The 21,135-nt window shown below is 40.4% G+C and overlaps 1 protein-coding gene across 12 annotated transcripts in view; it reads left to right on the plus strand.

Moving 5' to 3' along the window:
- The window catches only part of UNC79 (unc-79 homolog, NALCN channel complex subunit), a 277,012-nt gene that overhangs the window by 207,734 nt on the left and 48,143 nt on the right, over window positions 1–21,135 (plus strand). For all 12 annotated transcript variants that reach the window (XM_055361283.2, XM_055361282.2, XM_063698138.1 and 9 more), the window contains 7 exons: window positions 2,680–2,782; window positions 5,086–5,226; window positions 8,141–8,179; window positions 15,226–15,338; window positions 15,424–15,509; window positions 16,694–16,867; window positions 20,670–20,738. In XM_055361283.2, the coding sequence (XP_055217258.2) occupies window positions 2,680–2,782; window positions 5,086–5,226; window positions 8,141–8,179; window positions 15,226–15,338; window positions 15,424–15,509; window positions 16,694–16,867; window positions 20,670–20,738 (725 nt within the window). The remainder of the gene's footprint in view (window positions 1–2,679; window positions 2,783–5,085; window positions 5,227–8,140; window positions 8,180–15,225; window positions 15,339–15,423; window positions 15,510–16,693; window positions 16,868–20,669; window positions 20,739–21,135) is intronic.

Here is a 21,135-nt window from a genome sequence, read left to right on the forward strand (position 1 = left end):
GATGAGAACACTAAGACGGAAAGTCAGTCTCTTTCATGGTAAACTCAAGAGCCCATCAGTGCAGCTGGGGGATTGATCCATGCATGCCTTTGAGACAAACACCTTCATAATTTTTCCTGTCTCCAAGACTCGCAAAGGGACTTTTGTCAAAATCTTCAGCTTCAAAGTTGGGCTCTGGAGGTGGGCCCCTCTTCATTCAAATTTCTGAGAGCCCTCTGTTTCTGCTGCTAGCTCAGTGTAGCGTGCACTTCAGCTATTCAGAAGGGGAGCCAGTAGTGGAGGCATCAGAAATGTCGGCAGCAACTTGGGGGTGATAGGGACTGCCTTTAACATTGCAGACTTATTGTGACTGAAGTATAACAATGGTGGCTGAGGTCTGTGGCTTCCTTTTTGCATTTCCCACCTCCTCCTAGTACATTACTTTTTGTTCCTACTTCAGTAGCAATATTTAGCGATCCATTGATTCAGCCAGTGTTGCCCTATGGGGATCAGTGTCCAATAACTGAACCTGTCTGCTTTTATAGATGACGGCCATAAATATTGCATCATACATTCCGTGCTGTCATATGGAAAAACAACTTCACAATGCTATTGTCAAAAACACCTCTTTCTTGGCATTTGTATTAGGCAATAATTAGTTTGAAACTGCCAGAATGACTTCGAGTGCCTCCCTTTTCTTGAGTTTAATTGTGATTACTATATAATAGTAACTGGCAATAATCTTCTGAAAGGCTTGACTCAGAGGTTTTTTAATTAAAAAATCTATTTCTTATGTTTCTAGTAAGTCTGTGTATGTATCATCATATATTGTATGGGCTGAATTTTTCCACTTTTAGCACAAGCATTCTGACATCTGGTCGATGTGGTCTGTCAATGTTCAAGAAGTGTGGAGTATTGAATTTAAATTTTCTGTGTCTTGGTTTCTTGAAGCAACTTCATGCTGTTTACCGTGCTATTTAGTAATCGTGTCTTCATTTATCTTGGACTATTTCTTGCCTTTTCTATTATTAATCAGTGTACATTTATGCTTGTAATACTGTTGCTTCCACTCAAAGTAACATCTTTATGAAACAATTGAAGATCTTTGTGAATGATACACTTACGTATACTTAGGGAAGGATGTTATCTTGGATATAGCTGATAAACATAGTAGTAAAATTTGGATTCCCATTTGGAGCTTAGGAAGTGACATAAAGATATTTTCAGATACTTTCCTTTGCAGTTTGGATTTGCGAATGTTCTTCTTATACTCGTGTAACCTTTGATCAGGCAAAGGAGTCTGTAGAATGGAAGCATCTTGACTTTTCGAAGGCTGAACACTATTTTTTCTTCCTAAAATTCAGATTGAAACACATTGCCCACTTGGCTAGCTTTATGAATATTTTGATTCCTTTAGAAACTCATTGTCTGAATCATTCTCCTATTTGAGGAAAGGTCATACCAGGTTTTTGTTTGCTTGTTTGTTTTCTCCCAGCACCAAGATACTAATTCCTTGATGAGAAAGATTATTTAATGACTCTTGGATTTTTCTGCCTTCTTTCCTGTTTGAGGAACTTAGCGTTTTAGTTATTACTTTGTAGAACATGGCATTATTCTGGATGATCCCTTTGAGATTCTTCTTGGGGTGCTTCATTTTCATGAGACTCTGTCTTGCACTAGTGGCTTTCTTAATGGAGAACAGCTTCCTGACTTTCCAGACTGATTTACTCATCCCTGGACCATGTTGCTAAGATTCTTGCCTCAGATTTCTTTGAAGACATCAAACCCCAAAGTTTTAAACACTGTGGTATCGATTGGCTGACGTGGAATGAGTCACTGGATGGTTCCTTCAAAAAAACTTGATATTACATTCATAAATACTTCAGTTTGAAAAATGCAAGGCCAGGCACAGTGGCTCACAGCTGTAATCCTAGCATTTTGGGAGGCTGAGGTGGGAGGATCCCTTGAGCCTAGGATCTTGAGACAAGCCCAGGTAACAAGGTGAGACCTTGTCTTTACAAAAAAACTTAAAAATTAGCCAGGCATTGTGGCGTGTGCCTGTAGCCCCAGCCACTTGAGTGGCTGAGGTGGGAGGATTGCTTCAGCCTGGGAGGTTGAGGCTGCACTGAGCTGTGCTCACGCCACTGCACTCCAACCAGGGTGACAGAGCAAGACCTTGTCACAAACAAACAAACAAACACACTGATATTTCTTAGCTCAAAGATCTCCATTGCTTAAGTGCATGGAGTTCTGGGATCTTACCACCTTCCCATATTAGCAAAACTGTAATGTTGATATGCGTTTGTGATTTTAGAAATGCAGTATCATATGGGAAGTTTCCATTTATGCCTACAAATAAGAATTGTAGCTCTTTTAAGGGTACCCTTGAATAGATTTCCCCCTTTGTCTTTCATCTTTGTCTTTGGACCCTGCTGGCACACCTGAGCTCTTTCTGATTTCTTTCAAAGTCAAGAAGCAAAGAGAGAGAAGTCTAGCTCTTCACTTCAACCAAGCAGAAACAAATCATAATCTTTCTTGACTTCGTTTCATGATTGAGGGCTTTCTGCAGTACAATTGGGATGTCCAAGTTGTATTCCTGGGAATGTGATCTTTGGAGGGTTTCTAAGAGGAGAACCAGGCCTTTCTTGGCCCCTTGAAGCTCATCTATATTCACTGGTTGTCCCTTTGCTGCTTACCCAGGTGCCACCAAATCCAGCCTGCTATCAGCACCAAGCATAGTCAGTATGTTTGTGCCTGCACCCGAAGAATTCACTGACGAGCAGCCGACGGTGATGACGGACAAGTAAGCTCGCACAGTTATTTTCTTCACCATGTTTACAGAATTTGAGTTTGGTTACCACAGTGGTGAGAAAGTTTCAGAAAAAGCATGCTTTGCTTTTAAGTCATAATTTGTTCTTCCAGTATATTGCCTGGCACACAGATACTTGTTCAGTGAGTATGATAAAGAATAACCAAAGCGGGTGGATTGCTTGAGCCCCGGAGTTTGATACTAGCCTGGGCAACATGGCAAAACCCTGTTTCTACTAAAAATACTAAAATTAGCCAGGTATGATGGTGTGTGCCTGTAGTCCCAGCTGCTAGGGAGGCTGAGGTGGGAGGATCACTTGAGCCTGGGAGGTTGAGGCTGTGGTGAGCTGTGATGGTGCCACTACACTCCTGCCTGGGTGATAGAGTGACTGTCTCAAAAGCAAAACAAAACAAAACAAAGCACTTGTAAGATTTCAAGTTTAGAGAAATCCCCTTGGACCAGGAAGCCTTCTTGGTAAAAGTGATTGATAAATTAGGTAGATGATATGGTTTGGCTATGTTCCCACCCAAATCTCACCTTGAATTGTAATAATCCCCACATGTTGAAGATGGGGCCAGGTGGAGATAATTGAATCATGGGGGCAGTTTCCCCCATACTGTTCTCATGGCAGTGAATAAGTCTCACGAGATCTGATGATTTTATGAATGGGAGTTCCCCTGCACAAGCTTTCTTGCCTCCTGCCATGTAAGATGTGACTTTGCTCCCCCTTGCCTTCCACCATGATTGTGAGGCCACCCCAGCCATGTGGAACTGAGAGTCAATTAAACGTCTTTCCTTTATGAATTACCTAGTCTTGGGTATGTCTTTATTAGAGGCATGAGAACAGACTAATACAGTATGCTTCTGATAAAAGGTGAGGAAGGGGCCAGGTGCGGTGGCTCATGCCTGTAATCCCAGCACTTTGGGAGGCTGAGATGGGTGGATCACGAGGTCAGGAGATCGAGACCATCCTGGCTAACATGGTGAAACCCTGTCTCTACTAAAAATACAAAAAAATTAGCTGGGCCTGGTGGTGGGCACCTGTAGTCCCAGCTACTTGGGAGGCTGAGGCAGGAGAATGTCGTGAACCTGGGAGGCGGAGCTTGCAGTGAGCCGAGATTGTGCCACTGCACTTCAGCCTGGGTGACAGAGCAAGACTCCATCTCAAAAAAAAAAAAAAAAAAAGTGAGGGAGGTAAGGTGGAAGGGGCTGATGTGAGTATCCCTGTAGCTGACCATCCATTACTCATTGTAATGACCTGACAGCCACGACTGAAGAAGCGGTGGTGCCTGTCTCATGCAGCTGCCTTAGAAGGTCCACACAGGTCATTGAGTTGCCCATGGAGGGCTCTCTCCAGCTCTTCCTTTGGGATTACCCCCCTCCCCAAGTCTTAATCTTTCCTATGTGCCTTTCTGTGCACTCCATTTCTTTTCTTTTTTACTTAGAAATGTGAATCCTGTATTTTAAAATGTCAATTTGTAAGAAATTTTTATGCTCTTTCTTTGGCCTATATTTAGGTAGTTTTCAGAAGGAAGGGTCGCAACAGCAGTTGTAGTTCTTGATTCCCTGCTATTCCCATTAGACTTTCGCTTCCCTTTATAAAACCGCTCACTTTATCAGCTGGCTTTGGTTGAGTTGAATGAAATGGACCCTACATTAGGACACTACAAAGAGCGATAGGTTGGAAGTTACCTAAGAGCGGGTGCCATTGTTTGTGCTTTTACATACGACACTCGGCAGGCCTGATGAGTTCATAAAACTCATCTGACTGAGTGGTGGAGAAGAGACTCCATTGTCTCCTCAGGCTTTCCAGATGGTTCTGTAGACTTGACTACCCTGTCTCTTACCCACAAATAGAACATTTTCTGAAAGCCTCCATCCGTGTCTAAGCATTTTTCATTTTTAACTTCAACAAATTAAAAACAAATCTAGTTACTGACTTTCCTCAGCAATAATGTCAAATGCATCAAATCCTTCATCCACAGGCTTCAAACTGATGGCCCAGTTGGTACTCATTCTAAGCGAGAGCAGTCACTCACATGCAGGCCAGATGCTGGGGAACTGAAAGAACATTTTCAGTCATCAGAGGCGCCTTCGTGGTCTCTGCCATGTGTGCTGTTTCTGTATCTGTGGTGATGGCAGCACTGGAATCCTCTACTGATTACCAGAGTGGGGCTCCTGATCTCCTTTTGGAGACTTTTTCAAGACCTACTAAAAACAGCCATGTGTGTAGTATATTATATCTTGAGACCATGGTTCTTTCTTTCATGGAAAGCATGTCTCTCTTTTCTTTGCAGATGCCATGACTGTGGGGCCATTCTTGAAGAATACGATGAAGAGACACTTGGGCTAGCCATCGTGGTCCTCTCCACATTCATTCACTTAAGCCCAGACCTGGCAGCCCCGCTGCTGCTGGATATCATGCAGTCTGTGGGAAGGTGAATGTCAGCTTCTGTTTTGTTTGGTGGGAAGGTCCTTTATTCAGTCTCTATCTTGAACTAAAAACTACCAGTTCAAAAGTGAAACATTCAGCCACCTTGTAGATACTGGTATTTGTGACATCAACTCAGACTAGTTTTAAAAACCAAATAGACTCGTCTTTCGACTGAATTCTCCAGCTGCGTAGGGTCATGAGTCACAATGTCAGAGCACAGCTAGGGGCAACTGCACTAAGGAAACCCCACTGTTTGTTACCCCTGTCACTAAATGAGCTAATGGTTGTAACCATGCACACAACTGTCAGCAGTTGATAGTAAGCACTTCGTAAGTATTACCTGTTATTATTATTTCTCTTTACCTGTTTTGAGATGGATTTTCTAGGCATTTGTAATCTCAAGGATACCTCATTTAACTATGAAACTTGGGGCATTGTTGTGTGAGGAGACACATAGTAATTATAGCAGGTTCACATTTCTGACTCAGATAAAAGAAGGATGCACACATTTGGGGAACAGGGCTTTCAACCTGACTGAGAGATTACGCTTAGCTGCTTTGAGGGTGTTCATGCTAAGAAAATTCTATTTAGTAGATAGGACATTAGAAGATAAAGATATATTTCATGGATATGAAGAAAGCTCAAATTCAATAACAAACTGTAGTCTTAGCATGCGCAACTTATAGGAGAGGGTTGAATTAAATGCCACATAAATGTATTAACATTTCCAATCTGTGTGAACAGTGCCAGGTGCTTTAGGCTGCAGGCGTTAGACAGAGCTCTTGGCCTCAGGTACTTTGGGCTTAGTTGCTGTGGCAGTTACTGTGGACTCATTGACTAGCCAAATAAGATAGGGCATGATTAAATGCTGTAATGAGTGGAATGAGAGAGAGCTAAGTGCTAGAGAAGATTAGTATAGGAAAGATTTCTTAAAGTTTATAAGGAGGAGGTAGCACAAGAACTGGATTCTGCAAACTCTTGGCATTTGAGGAAAGGAAAGAGAATGACTCTTAATGTTGCTAAAATTTAATCCTTTTTTAAAAATGAAAAAATGTTGACTTCAAGTTGAAGACAAATAGGAAAGCATTATAAACTCCTCAACCCCAAAAGTGTATGGCTTTCTTATCCTCCCTCCCTCCAGTTTTTTTGGTAGTGTCCTTAGGAGTCATATAGACAGATTGTATAAAGGTAAGTGTGACCATTGCATCTCAAGACTTCAAAATAGCCCATGTGCCAAGTAAGGGATGGATATGGGGATATGGAGAGATAAGAGAAGATGAATTACTTCATTTAAGACCTTGAGTTTGACCTAGTCATAGTAATTGCAGAATAAATGTTGTCAGCTATCAGCAATACTTGGGGAGTTGAGAGTTTTTATTAATACCAGGTCACAGTTTCTACTATCAATACTTCTTAGTTTCAGAATGTATAGAATTATTGTTCTGGTCTGTTATCATCTCTTTGAAACAGATGATCTAAGTTGTCATAGCTATATAGAGGGGTTTGTTTCAGTTTTGCTTCTTTTGTTTGTTTGTTTTAACATAAGTGAGAACAATATATGTTCAAACATTGCCAACTGTTAGGATTGAAACACATGAGCTTTGAAGAAAAGCAAGGGAAAACCAGTAGCAGATACATTTTTACATATTTACATACACATATATTTAAATCTCTACCTCCTTTGGGTAGACTAGCAAGAGACAGGGAGTACATTTAGTGCAAGCTGCCACAATTCTTAGCAACCTAAGCCTAATCACCAAAGCTACCAAGAAAACAGATTCAACTGTCAGCCAATTCAGGGCTTCCTGGCATGCCTCACTTCATCACGAAGAACAGATGAGATCATGTGGTTTTACAAACACATTGTTTATTTGTGCTAATTATGACCATGGGGACCATTCCCAGCAATTCCAAGAGTTTGTAAGCTCAGCATAACCCTTTTGTGGATCACTCAAGCTTTTCCATATGATCTCATACTTTGCCGTCTGCTTGGATCCCTCTTACATGATCCCTTTCTGTAGGTACAGCCTTTAAAATCTCATTTGCTGCACCATTAATTACTGTTACTGTTTAGTTTACTTGTCAATGTTTATCTATTTGTTGTAGTGACATTAGCATGAGAAGGTCTGTAAACAACACAACTGGGAATGGTGTCTGGTGTTAGTGGTTGCTGGACCCCCTATTCCTCTCTAAGTGGGGTCTTGGCTCAGCTCACTCTTACACCTGTAGTCCTAATCAAGTAAATAAATTTGCAACATTCTCCTTATCTGTTTCGTCAGTATCTTACTGATCCAGACATGTTATTCTAAACCCATCAGTATAGTCCATTCTCTTTCTATATGATAACATATAGAATATTTCCACACATACAGAACCGTATAATTATACTTTTCTGGAAATTACATGCTCCATATCGTTTACTTAACCAATACATTTCTCTTCTCAATGTAACATTTACTTTTTCCTCATTTCAACCCAACAGCTGACAAATATTCCTGTTATCTATTTTACTATCTTATGGAGGCTTTTACCGCTTGTGGTTTGTTTATAGTTAGGTTTCAGAGGTTATATACAAAGAAATGAATTTTGAGTTGAGTTAATATGGAGAGGAGCTGGGTCAAATGTTGTTGTGATAACTGTCTGGCCTGGCTGCAGGCACCATTTTGTAGAAAACCAACTTTAACTGCAAGTGTTTCCGTGAAAATGTCTAACTTGACATAGCAGGTCCCAAGGACTAGGTCAAGTTTAACTCTAGAGACTGACCACTGAGTGGGCCCTCTGTCCTGTCAAGGGAATTGTCAACATTATACATGTCTCCCCATCTAAACTGGAAACACAACAGGTCCTCCCACAATATTAATGCATTTCATCATGGAAACCTAAGATATTTGTGTGACTCTCTTTACTTTATTTCCTAGATTGGCATCCAGTACTACCTTTTCTAATCAAGCAGAAAGGTAAGGTCCTAATGGGAGCCCAGATCTCACTTTCTTTTCTCCTCTGTGAATGTTCATACTGTTTCTAAAACACCAGTGTGGGGCTGGGTGCAGTGGCTCGCGTCTGTAATCTCAGCACTTTGGGAGGCCAGGGTGGGAGGATCACTCGAGCCCGGGAGTTCAAGACCATCCTGGGCAACATAGCAAGACCCTGTCTCAATAAAAAATAAAAAATAAAAAAAATACCAGCTTGTGCACCACGGAAGGAATATTGTTAGGCTCCAACTGCAGCTCTAGAGAGCACTAGTTATTCATTTTCTGTTCATGCCTTCATTCATTCATTCTTTCACTCATTTTAGCCAACAAATACTTTTAAGCCCACCCTGTGCTAGACACTCAGGCCTTCACTGGGGGCAAAACTGACATGATTCCTGCCGTCATGGGGCTTATAGTCTATCCATGAAGCCAATGTGAATAAAATATTTGCACAAATTTATAATTGTAAACTGTGCTAAGTGCTATGAAGAAAAAGTACAGAGAGACTTATATAACAGTAATTCATTCAACAAGTATTTATGGAGTGAGTACTAGTTATTGAGGTTATAGTAACTATAACAAAACATCAAATCCTGGCTCTCACGGAACTTACATTCTACTTGAGGAGGGAGAAGATAAGCAAATTAACCAACAGGAAAACTGACTATGTAATTTGATATCATTTGGTGCTAAATGCAAGAAAATGAATCTAGCAAGTCTGGGAGATAGAGAGTGCCCGGAGCTGGTGTTTTAGATATAATGGTCAAGGACAGCATTTTTGAGGAGGTAATATTTGAACAAAACATGAATAAAGTGAGAGAGTGATCCATGCAGTAATTTATAGAAATAACATTCCAGGCAGAGGGAGCAGCAAATACAAAGTCTCTAAGTCAGGAAAATGCCTCATATATTTGGAAAACAGACTAATGTAGCTGGAGCAGGTTGAGTATGAAAAAGAGTGGGAGGAGATGAGAGGGAAGAGGCAGTGCGAGCCAGGCCAAGTAGAGCCCTGCAGGTCATTTTAAGGATGCAGCAGGGAGTCATTGGAGTGAGGAGCAATGTGCTTTAACCTGCTGCATTAGTCCACTTCCACACTGCTGATAATGACGTGCCTGAGACTGGGTAATTTATAAAAGAAAGTGGTTTAATTGACTCACAGTTCCACATGGCTGGGGAGGCCTGACAATCATGGTGGAAGACGAAGGCAGAGCAAAGGGACATCTTACATGGCAGCCAGCAAAGAGAGCGCTTGTGCAGGGGAACTCCCATTTATAAAACCATCAGATCTCGTGAGACTTATTCACTACCACAAGGACAGTATGGGGAAAACCACCCCTATGATTCAGTTATCTCCCACTGGGCCCCTCCCACAACGTGTGGGAATTATGGGAGCTACAATTCAAAATGAGATTTGGGTGGAGACACAGGCAAACCATATTACCTGCTTCGAAGGATCACTGCCTAGTTACTGATCAAGGGGCATGAAGTTTTAGTCAAGCCAGATGAATGAGCTGTGAAGATCTGCTGTACGGCGTTGCATCTACAGTCAACAGTAACGTGTTGTACACGAACATTTGTTAAGAGGATAGTTCTCATGTTAAGTGTTCTTACACAATAAAATAAATCTTTTTAAGGAAAAAAAATTTTGAGGACCCCTCTGGCTTCTCTGTTGAAAATAGGTTATGGGGAAGGGGTAAAAATGGAAGCAGGGAACCAGTTTGGAGACCATGTTAGCGGTGCAGGTGAGAGGTTAGTGGTTTGGTCTAAAGTGGTGAGAGGCAGCCACATTAAGGGTATATTTAGGAAATATTTTGAAGTAGAGCCAAGAGGAGGCAAGAATGACTCCTAGGTTTTGGTTTAAACAACTGGGTGGGCGGGTGTGGCATTTGCTGAGATGAGCAAGCCTGGATGAGAGCTGATGGTGTGAGTGGGTGTAACGGGTGGTCCCAGTCTGGTCTTGGTAGTGGTAGAGGAGGGGAGAATGAGGGGAGGGCTTCCCTTAAGAAGTGATGTTTAAACTAAGATCTGAAAAAATGAGTTTAACCTGATTATGCACATAGTTATGGAAAGAGCATGGTAAAAACAGTGTGTAGGAGGAACTATGAAAAAGCCAACATAACCACAGCACAGAGATGCAAGCACTTGCTGAGTTTGACTTACCAGATTGTGTATGACTTATAAACCACATTAAATATTTTGGACTTCCTTCTAGCAGCAGTGGGAAGACAGTGAAGGATTTGTAAGCAGCAAGGTGTGTGTGTGCGTGCGTGTGTATAGCATGTAGAAAGGCTACTTTGACTGCAGTGGGGAGAAAGAACCAGAAGAGGGCAGGAATGGATGCTGTGTGTGACTTTGGCCACATTGATCTCTCTGCCTTAGCTTCCTCATCTGTAAAAGAGAGATACTAATATATGCCTTCTTGTGCCTCAGGGGTATTTTCTGTGGACCCAAATGATAGAGTGTATATGATAGCATAACTGTAGCAGGTCCTACAAACATAAGATGATATTATTGTTGACATTGCATTTCTATAATTTATTTTAGGGATGTTTGCTTTTCTTTCTTATGTTCTATTAGATGAATGGCCTTTTAAAAAACTTATTTTCTTAACATTTTTTATGAAAGATTTTAAACATACTGCAAAGTTGAAAGAATTATACAGTGAACTCTCATATACCTATCACCTAGATTTTAAAACAAATATTTTATTTTCTTTATCATGCATCCAACCATCTATCTATCCATCAATTCATTTTTTTGGATGTATTTCAGAGTAAATATCAGATATTAGAATATATTTTCCCCTACATACTTCAGCAAAGTTAGCATTAACTCAAGTTCAATTTTTATATACAGTTGTTTCTTTTTTCCTCCAGCTTTACTGAGGTATAATTGAGAAATAAAAATTATATATATTTAAGATATAAATGTGATCTTTTGATAGATGTGTACATTGTGAAATGATTACCACAATCAAGCTAATTGACATATCACCTCACATAGTTATCTTTTTATTTTTTGGTGAAAACATTTGAAATCTACTCTCTCAGCAAATTTCAAGTATACGATACATTGTTGTTAACTATACTCACCATATTGTACATTGACGATGGTTGTTTCTTTTGTAAAATTTACATACAAGGAAGTGCACAAATCTTAAGTGTTTATTCCTTGCGTTTTGTCAAATGCATATGACTGTGTAACCCAAACCCCTGTAAAGATAGAGAACATTACCATTATTCCCAGAAAGTTCTCTCGTGCACGTTTCCAGCTAATCTCTACCCCCATAGAGGCAAACACTGTTGTGATATTTTTCCACATGGGTTGATTTTGCCCATTCTAGACTTCATGTCAATGGAATACTACTGTATGCACTCTTTTGTGTCCAACTTCTGTTACTCAGCATGATGTTTTTGAGATTTATCCATGTTGCTGCTTTTTTATCAGGAGTTTGTTTCTTTTTCAAGGCTGAATTGTATCCCATAATTTGCTTTTTTATTTTCTTATTGAAGGACTTCTAGGTTTTTTCAGTTGGGGGGGTATAAAAAAATAGATCTATTGTGAACATTCTTATAAAAGACCTTTTTAAAACAAGTGTTTTTATTTCTCTTGGGTAAAATACTTAGGGATGATATTGTTGGGTTACAGGATAGGTATATGTTTAATTTTATCAGAAACTACTGGAACTTCTCTTAAAGTGGTTATGCCACTTTATATTACCAATCATCAATGTATTCTGGTTGTTTCATATTCTTGCCCAACTTTGGCATTGTTGGTCTTTTTAATTTTGGTCATTCTGGTGGATGTGTAATGGGTATTTCATTATAGTTTTAACTTGCATTTCTCTATGACATTTTTTCAAGTGCTCATTGACCCATTGCGTATATTCTTTTGAGAAGTGTCTGGTCAAATCTTTTGAATATTTTAATTGGGTTGTTGTCTTTTTGTTGCTGAGTTGTAAGACTTTATATACACTGAATACTAGTCCTTTGTTAAGTATGTTTTGAGAATATTTTCACCCAGTCTGGGGCATGCCTATTTCTTTTCTTAGTGGTATCTTTTGCTGAGAAATGTTTAATTTAGGTGAATTCTAATGCATTAAAACAAAACATTACAATTACTGCTTCTTGTTATTTGTCTAAGAAACCTTTGTTTACTTCCAAGTCATGCAGATATTCTCTAATGTTTTCTTATAAAGGCTTTATGGTTTTCATATGTATATTTGGCATTTATAAAACCCATCTCAAATTAATTTGTATGTATAGTATGAGGTAGCAGTAGGAGTTCATTTTTATCTATGTGGATATTCAGTTTTTCAGCACAGTTAAAAAAGATATTTTCTTTTCTTATTGGATCACTGTGGTGCCTGTTAAGCTTAGAAACCATGGAAGAGTGGATCTATTTCTGGGCTCTCTATTCTGTTCCATTGATCTGTATGTTAATTCTTAAGTTTGCACCACACTCTCTTGATTATAGTACCTTCATAGTAAGTAGTAAGTGTTAAAGTCAGGTAGCATGAGTCCTCCAAATTTTGTTATCTTTTTCAAGATTGGTTTGGATCTCTAGATTCTTTACATTTTCATATAAATTTTGGAATAAGCTTGTCATTCTTATCAAAAAAGTCTGCTGGGCTTGTATTGAAAGAACAAATCAATTTGGGGGTAACTGACAGCATGAAAATATTGAATCTTCCAATTCATGAACATGGTATATATCTCATTTTCATGAGATCTTTAATTTCTCTCAGCAATATTTTTTAGTCTTCAGTGTAGAGGTCTTGCCATTTTTGTTAAATTTATTCTCAAGAATTTTATGTTTTTTATACTAATGTAAATGTAATTTTAAAAAATTTCAACTTTTTGTTGCTGATATCTAAATAACAATTGATTTTTGCATATTAGCATGTATTCTAGCTAAATTCACTTATTAGTTCTAGTAGTTGCTTTGTAGATCTCTTAGGATTTGATTTTGTATGGAAAAATCATCTGTAAATAGCAAGAGTTTTACTACTTCCTTTCTGATCTTTATGCCTTTTGTTTCTTTTGTTTTTTTTGAAACAGAGTTCCCTCTTGTTGCCCAGGCTGGAATGCAGTGGTGCAATCTCGGCTCACAGCAACCTCTGCCTCCTGGGTTCAAACGATTCTCCTGCCTCAGCCTCCCGAGTAGCTGGGATTATAGGCATGCGCCACCATACCTGGCTAATTTTTTTTTTTTTTTTTTTTTAGTAGAGGCCATGGTTTCTCTATGTTGGTCAGGCTGGTCTGGAACTCCTGACCTCAGGTGATCCGCCTGCCTCGGCCTCCCAAAGTGCTGGGATTACAGGCGTGAGCCACCGCGCCCTGCCTTTTGTTTCTTTTTATTGCCTTATTGCAATGGCTAGGACTGCCAGTGTAATCATAGAGATGGGAGAGTCGGCACCCTTTTCTTGTTTCCTCTCTTACAGGGGAAGTATTCAATATTTACTATTAATCGCAGTAGCTATAGGTTTTTTTTATAGATGCCCTTTAGCAAATTGAGGTATTTCCCGTTTGAGGGTTTTTGTTGTTGTTGCTGTTGCTGTTGTTGAGGCAGGGTCTTGCTCTACCACCCAGGCTGGAGTGCAGTGGCACTATCTTGGCAGTCTCAACCTCCCTGGCTCAAGTGATCCTCCCACCTCAGCCTCCTGAGTAGCTGGGACTACAGGTGTGTGCCACCATGCCCAGCTAGTTTTTTGTATTTTTTGTAGAAATGAGGGGGGTTTGCCCTGTTTCCCAGGCTGGTCTTCAACTCTTAGGCTCATGCAGTCTTCCTGCCTTGGCCTCCCAAAATGCTGGGATTACAGGAGATAGTCACTGCGCCTCGCCCAGTCTGAGTTTTTGTCATGATGTGTGTTGACTTTTGTGAGATGTATTTTCTGCATCTATTGAGATATAAGCTTTTTGTCCGTTATTTCTTAATATATTGAATTATACTGGCTGATTTTTGAGTATTAAACTATTGTTATACTCTTGGAATAAACTCTACTTGGTCATGACCCTACTTGGTCTTTTAATCTATAGCTGGATTCAGTGGCCATGACGACTATGGGTCTGTCTGTCCTCTTCCCATTTCTTTTCTGTTTCCTTCTTTTTTAAAATTTATTTTGATAATGGCTTTATTAATTTTAGTTTTAGGGCTATGCTGGCTGCATCAAACAAATTGGGAAGGGTTCTCTCCTTCTCTATTTTCTGAAGTTATTGTAAGTTCGGCGTTATTTTTTCCTGAAGAATATTTTTGACCTAAAACTTTGAACCAGCATTTCAGGGTAGATGTGGCACAATGAGGTAATAATTGGCATAATTAGGTAAGCAGTACTTCTTACTCTTTATCTATTTACGTTCTTTGATTTTCTTTTTTTCCTTCTGGTAACTTACCCCCTAACTACGTCAAGAAGCATCCTTTCTGGTACCTTGGTCTAAGGGGCAAGGCCTCATAAATTTGGACCTACTTTTGATGTGCAGAGGTGCACATGAAGGGTGAAGGTCAAACTGCACCTGTCAAAGTCCAACCTTTTTACAAGTGTCAGCTCAGATGCCCAAAGAAAACTTCCCAGATCTCCTAATGAGAATGAACATCTCCCTCACTGCATATATATATATATATATATATATATGAATTTTTTTTCCTCAGATCAACTCTGTCTTAGCCAGTGACACTTTCCTGGGAGGATTTTCCTGGTAATCCTCATCCAGGGCTCTAGTCTTGACTGTCATTCTGTGAGCATGTGACCTTTGTATGTGACCTCTTCTCTCAGGATCTCATAACCTTCCTGAGTCCATTGTGGGACCTGGAATACGTCTGAGACTACACTGGCATTTCATGGTTCTCTCTTTCTAAAAACTTCTTGTTAACAGGGATTAGGTTTGAGTAGAATATTTCATTTCGCTGATGAACATGACAGTGAGCTATCCCATAAGAGGCATGGTGTGCAAATGTCTGAACTCTAAGTAAATATCTGAACACCTGCTCACTGGCCCATGACTTCGTGTCTTTTCTCCCCTGTTCAACTCCAGCATGATGGTTCCCGGCAATGCGGCGGGGGTGGCCAAGCAGTTCCTGCGCTGCATCTTCCATCAACTGGCCCCCAACGGCATCTTCCCGCAGCTGTTCCAAAGCACGATCAAAGGTAATTCATCCAATGAGGATCCAGGCACCACAAATTTGCCTCATCCCAGACACCCAAACACTAAATCTGATCGTTGACTTTCCAGATGGGACTTTTTTACGGACCTTAGCCTCGTCTCTGATGGACTTCAATGAGCTGAGCTCCATCGCAGCTCTCAGTCAGCTCCTAGAGGTGGGTTTCCTTTAGTGACACCCTAAGCCCCAGCCAAAACTCTAAGCCCCAGCACAACTGTGGGCTGTGTTTCTTTGAGTCACACCATAGGGTACTGCTGAGGAAGGATTTCAATGTTATTTAATTTAAAAATGAAATCTAAAATTTTAAAATTAAAAAATATATATTAAATTTAAAGCTAAGGGCTGAGTGCAGTGGCTCATGCCTATAATCCCAGCACTTTGGGAGACTGAGGCAGGAGGATTGCTCGAGGCCAGGAGTTCAAGACTAGCCTGTGCAACATAGCAAGACCCCCATCTCTACAAAATAAAAATAAAAGAAATTAGCTGGCATGGTGACACATGCCTGTAGTTCCAGCTACTCAGGAGACTGAGGGGGAAGGATCGCTTGAACTCAGGAGTTGGGGGCTGCAGTGAGCTGTGATGGCTACGTTACACTCCAAGTTGTAATGGCTACATTACACTCCAATGGCTACATTACACTCGCAACAGAGCAAGACCCCCAACTCAAAAGAAAAATAATAGAAAATGCTAAAATTTAAATAATTTAAATTTTAAAAATTAACATAATTTAAATTTTAAAAAGTTAATTAAGAAATAGAATTGCATAGAATAGTGTCAGTTGGACATTGCTGCTTTGCATGGATTTACTCTTCATTGAAAACTTCTCCATACCCTCAGCTAAGTCGTGACCTTGCTTCCACAGAACAACTTGGTTTTCCAAGGGCAGAGTGGTGGGTGGAGCTATGGGCATTGGATCAAGAGACTTGGGTTCAAGTCTCAGTGCTGCTGCAGGTCAGCTCTTGGCGTTTGCTTGCGGGAGATGCTCACTGTTAGAAAAAAAGCTGCAGCTCCTGTAACTCTGTGCTCAGTCTTTGTGCTGGGGATTATTTACAGTGAGCATCATTCATTGTTTTCTTAGCACCTAACCACACCAATTGTAGACCCTTGGAAGCTGTTTCCTATTTCTTGCTCACATTTCACCTCTCATCAATTTTCCCCCTTAAGTTTGTCTGAACGATTTTCTCGGTATCCCTCCAGTCTATCACAGGGATTGGCCTATGTAGTAGGCATTGAACACGTTTATAGCCTGAAGATGTGACTTTTAAACTGACATTCACCAAATAGCGCTATGCATTCCCCTGCTGTTTCAGCAGTTGATTGCCTATGCTTTTGTGTTTTTAGGGTCTAAATAACAAAAAGAATTTACCAGCAGGGGGTGCTATGATTCGCTGTTTGGAAAACATTGCAACCTTCATGGAAGCTTTGCCTATGGATTCTCCTAGTAGCCTCTGGACCACAATTAGCAACCAGTTTCAGACATTTTTTGCCAAGCTGCCTTGTGTTTTACCTCTGAAGGTAAGCTGAGCCGAAGATTTTATTTTCAATTAATTTCTTACCATTTTCAGACCGTTTATTTACAAGCAGCAGAGTCTTGGGTGATTTAATGTATCACAAAGGATAATGAGGAAACTCCGTCAGCCATGGAGTGAGGATGCTTATTTGGGTTGTTCTGTCTTCTCTTAGAGAATGACAGGAATGTGGAGCGAGCATTTTGCTCACTGACTATGAACTATGGAAACTATGTTTCCAGTTGATTGAAAAAACAAAAAAAAAAACAAAAAAGCAGCCAGGAAGACATGAGTAGACTGTGTTTATCCAGCAATTTTTCTCCCATAGATATTAAATAAGTAAGTAAATAGTTTTGTCCAAAAGCAGCTCAGACATATAATGTAAAGTTTCCATTTTAGAGAATTATCTAAAGGGAAGTAATTGCTGTGTTTGTGAATGGTGATGTTTCTGCTTGACTGTTACCCCCTACACCATACCATCTCCCAAGAATACACACACAATTACCTACCTGGAAATCTGGTGGCCCAAGGATCATTGACAACATGAGCTCAGTAAATGCAAATAAGAAGCCAATACTGTTAAAGCTGGAAGAAACCTATAAAGATCATCCCTTCCAATGCCTCTGTTTTCTAAATGAATTCTGCAAATTCAGAGAGATGGTATAGCTTCTGGAAACAACACAGTGGTGGCAATGTGAGGATTAGAACTGAGGTTTTCTGACTCACAGTCCAGTGCTCATTTCACTAGCAGACTCTTCTTGCCCTTCTGCAGCAGGGGTGAGTTGAAGGCATTCATGTCTCTAGAGTAGGGGGCAGAGTGGTGGCTGGCAGTGGTGTTGCTGGCTTTGAACCTGACCTGCTCCATGAGGTTTTTTGTGCTTTCTCTATGCAGATTACAGAAGCATTTAACTGGCAACAAAATGAATCAGGCAGGGCATAGCGGCTCATGCCTATAATCTCAACACTTTGAGAGGCAGAGGTAGGAGGATCGCTTGAACCCAGGAGTTTGAGACCAGTCTGGGGAGCATGGCGAGACCTCATCTCTACGAAAGATTAAAAAAAAAAAACATAGGCTAGGCAATATAGTGAGACTCTGTCTCTTAAAAAAAATTAACTGGGCAAGGTGGCATGCATCTGTAGTCCCAGCTACTTGGGAGGCTGAGGTGTGCTCATTGTTTGAGCCCAGGAGGTTGAGGCTGCAGTGAGCCATGATCGCACCACTGCACTCTAGCCTGGATGACAGAGAGAGACTCTGTCTCAAAAATAAATAAACAAATAGAAAGTATTTTAAAAATTAGCCAGGCGTGATGGCATGTACCTATTGTCCCAGCTACTTGGGAGGCTGAGGTGGGAAGATTGCTTGAGCCTGGGAAGTCGAGGTTGTAATGAGCCATATTTGTGCCACTGCACTCCAGCCTGGGCAACAGAGTGAGATCTTGTTTCAAAAATATAAGATAAAATAAAAATAAAGTGCATTTCCCATAGACAGAAAAACAAAAGGATCAGGTTACCTATTAGTAGCTCCACTTCTGAAATGAATATTATGTAACATAAGATACTTGATAAAGATCAACAACCTATGCTAATACATTTTTCCAAATGGGCAGATACTACTAATAGGTCTGTAAGGGATAATGCAGGGACCCTTAGCTCAGCGTGTGCTGCTTTGAGCTTGGAGTTACTGTAAGAAGCAGGAGTATAGAGGAGGGATCTTTACCACCTCTTATATTCTATGATCCTCGTTTGCCCACAGATGTGGAGTAGCTGAATAAATCCAAGCAAGAAGGGTTAGTACTTTGAAACTGTGTATGTGTATAGCTACTGTACATCAACACACAGGAAATTGAGGGAACAAATTTTAAGCACATGGAACCTCCTAGGACCCGAGAACCAATCAGGGCTTCACTGCTAAAGAGCTGCACAGGCTAAGAGAAGGGATGGGATGAGGTATGGCAAATTTTTTTTTTTTTTTTTTTTTTTTGAGACAGTGTCTCGCTCTGTCACCCAGGCTGGAGTGCAGTGGCACAATCTCGGCTCACTGCAAGCTCCGCCTCCTGGGTTCACGCCATTCTCCTGCCTCAGCTTCCCGAGTAGCTGGGACCACAGGCGCCCGCCACCATGCCCAGCTAATTTTTTTGTATTTTTAGTAGAGACGGGGTTTCACCATGTTAGCCAGGATGGTCTCAATCTCCTGACCTTGTGGTCCTCCTGCCTCGGCCTCCCAAAGTGCTGGGATTACAGGCATGAGCCAACGCGCCCGGCCGAGGTATGGCAAATTTAAATGCCTTTGTGCCGATGTCACTGTCAGAAGATTTAACTTGGGCACAGAAGAGTGGCAAGTGTTGCCAGCTGTAAACAAGTGGCGTGCCTAATTTGTGACAATCAGCCTGCCCATAGGGACCCTGCCTGCAGGGTTAATAAAGGAGAAAAGAAAATAAGGAGAATTGAGACCCTTAGGAACTAGAATGTGCCAGTCCTTCTACGAGGTCAGTGGCTACTCACGCCTGCCAATTGTTGTTCTGTGGGAGCGCAGGCCTCTGGTTGTCTGCCTTCCTTTTTTTTCCCAAGAGAACATTTTCTGGTTTTTAAATCACTATGGGGGCCTGATGAGCAGCCAGTTTTCAGCCTCTGGTTTAAAGTAATGTAAATGTCACATCAACTCCGATGAGTGTCGAGCAGATTAAATAGAACCAGTGGTTCCCTTAGAAGGCACTTGTGAAATACTTTCAGAATCTGTGTAAGAATTTCCCCGGCTAGGGCAGATCTGGGCACTGCCCCGATCATCTTCTGCCTTTGTTTTTAATCTCTGGGGAAAATAATAAGCCACTGAAACCTTCTATAGTTTGTTTTCATCAGTTTATAGAAGCAGATCTCAAACGTCAGTGTGCATCACTGTCCCTGAAGGACTTGCTAAAACACAACTTACTGGGCCTGATTTGGGAGTTTCTGATTCAGCAGGGGTGGGGCTTGAGGATTTGCATTCTGGCACATTTCTAGCTGCTGGTTCCGGGATTCCACTTGGAAAACTCCTGCTTATTTTGTACTATCTTGAGGAAGTTAATGTAGGTACACAGCTGCAGAAATTTATAGCCTACTATTGTGATCTATTTACCATATCATTGTTTATTCTTGCTGTAACGTTTACCCCCAGTCCTAGTAAACTCAATTTAAAAAGTACATTTTGATGTGGAATCTTGTCAATATAGAACTTGAATGGATAGGTAAGGCATGATTTTGTCTTGTAGAAATTTTACTGCATTTTCTCAGGCTTTTGTCGTGTTGCTTCATAGCAGAGAAAGGGCAGATGAAACTGATTCTTATGTGGATTCATGGTTTTTTTTAAAAATAGATCTAAGTAGATTTTTTCCCTAAAAAGTCCTTTCACAAATTGGTGTATCTCTTTAGAATTAGATACATTTGATATCTACCCAACAAATTTCTGTTCATTGTCTGTCCATCTATTCATCCATCCATCCATCCATCCATCCATCCATCCATCCACCCATCCATCCAACATGTCTCTATTCAACTGTCTATCTCATTAATTTTTAGGGCTATATCTTTGAAAAATACTTTAGGAGCTGTGTTTAATTATTTAATTGTTTACCATTGTATAATTGTTTAATTAAAATTGTTTTAACCTGAGAATGACTTTTTTCAACAAGGATATTATGGCATGGGAATCTGTAGAGATGCAGTCATATTTCAGATTTTTCTTTTGCTAAAATAAATGCTTTCAGAACATATTTGAAGCAAAAGTTATATTAAGGTGGAAACTGATTTTTACTTTTTTTCATATTTATTCACAGTGTTCTTTAGATTCCAGTTTAAGAATTATGATTTGCCTCTTGAAGATCCCTTCTACCAATGCTACAAGGGTATGTATGTTTCAGAAAAACATAACCAATTGGTTAGTCGGTTATTTTTTAACCTAATGAGTTAGGCTTGTAGCAATACTGAAGACATAGTTATTGCATACTGAATGCTTCCCTTTCAGCCTCCTTCTTTTTCTTCATGCTAGGTCAGTGCCTTGTATAAAGAACTCTGTCTAATACATCACAATGTCATGGTTTATAACTGATCCTGCTAGCCCTGGGTCATGCCCCCCAATCCATCCCCCATACTACTAACTAGGCGATCCTTCTAAACAGGATCTTATTGTGTTGGTTCTTTGCTTTAAAATCTCTGATAACTTCTCATTTCTGTCAGCATGATGTCCAGATTCCTTAATGTGGTATCTAAGATGTTACTTCATAACTCTCCAGCCCACCTTTC

Source organism: Gorilla gorilla, chromosome 15, assembly GCF_029281585.2.
Source record: "Gorilla gorilla gorilla isolate KB3781 chromosome 15, NHGRI_mGorGor1-v2.1_pri, whole genome shotgun sequence".
Classification (NCBI taxonomy): Eukaryota; Metazoa; Chordata; class Mammalia; order Primates; family Hominidae; genus Gorilla; species Gorilla gorilla.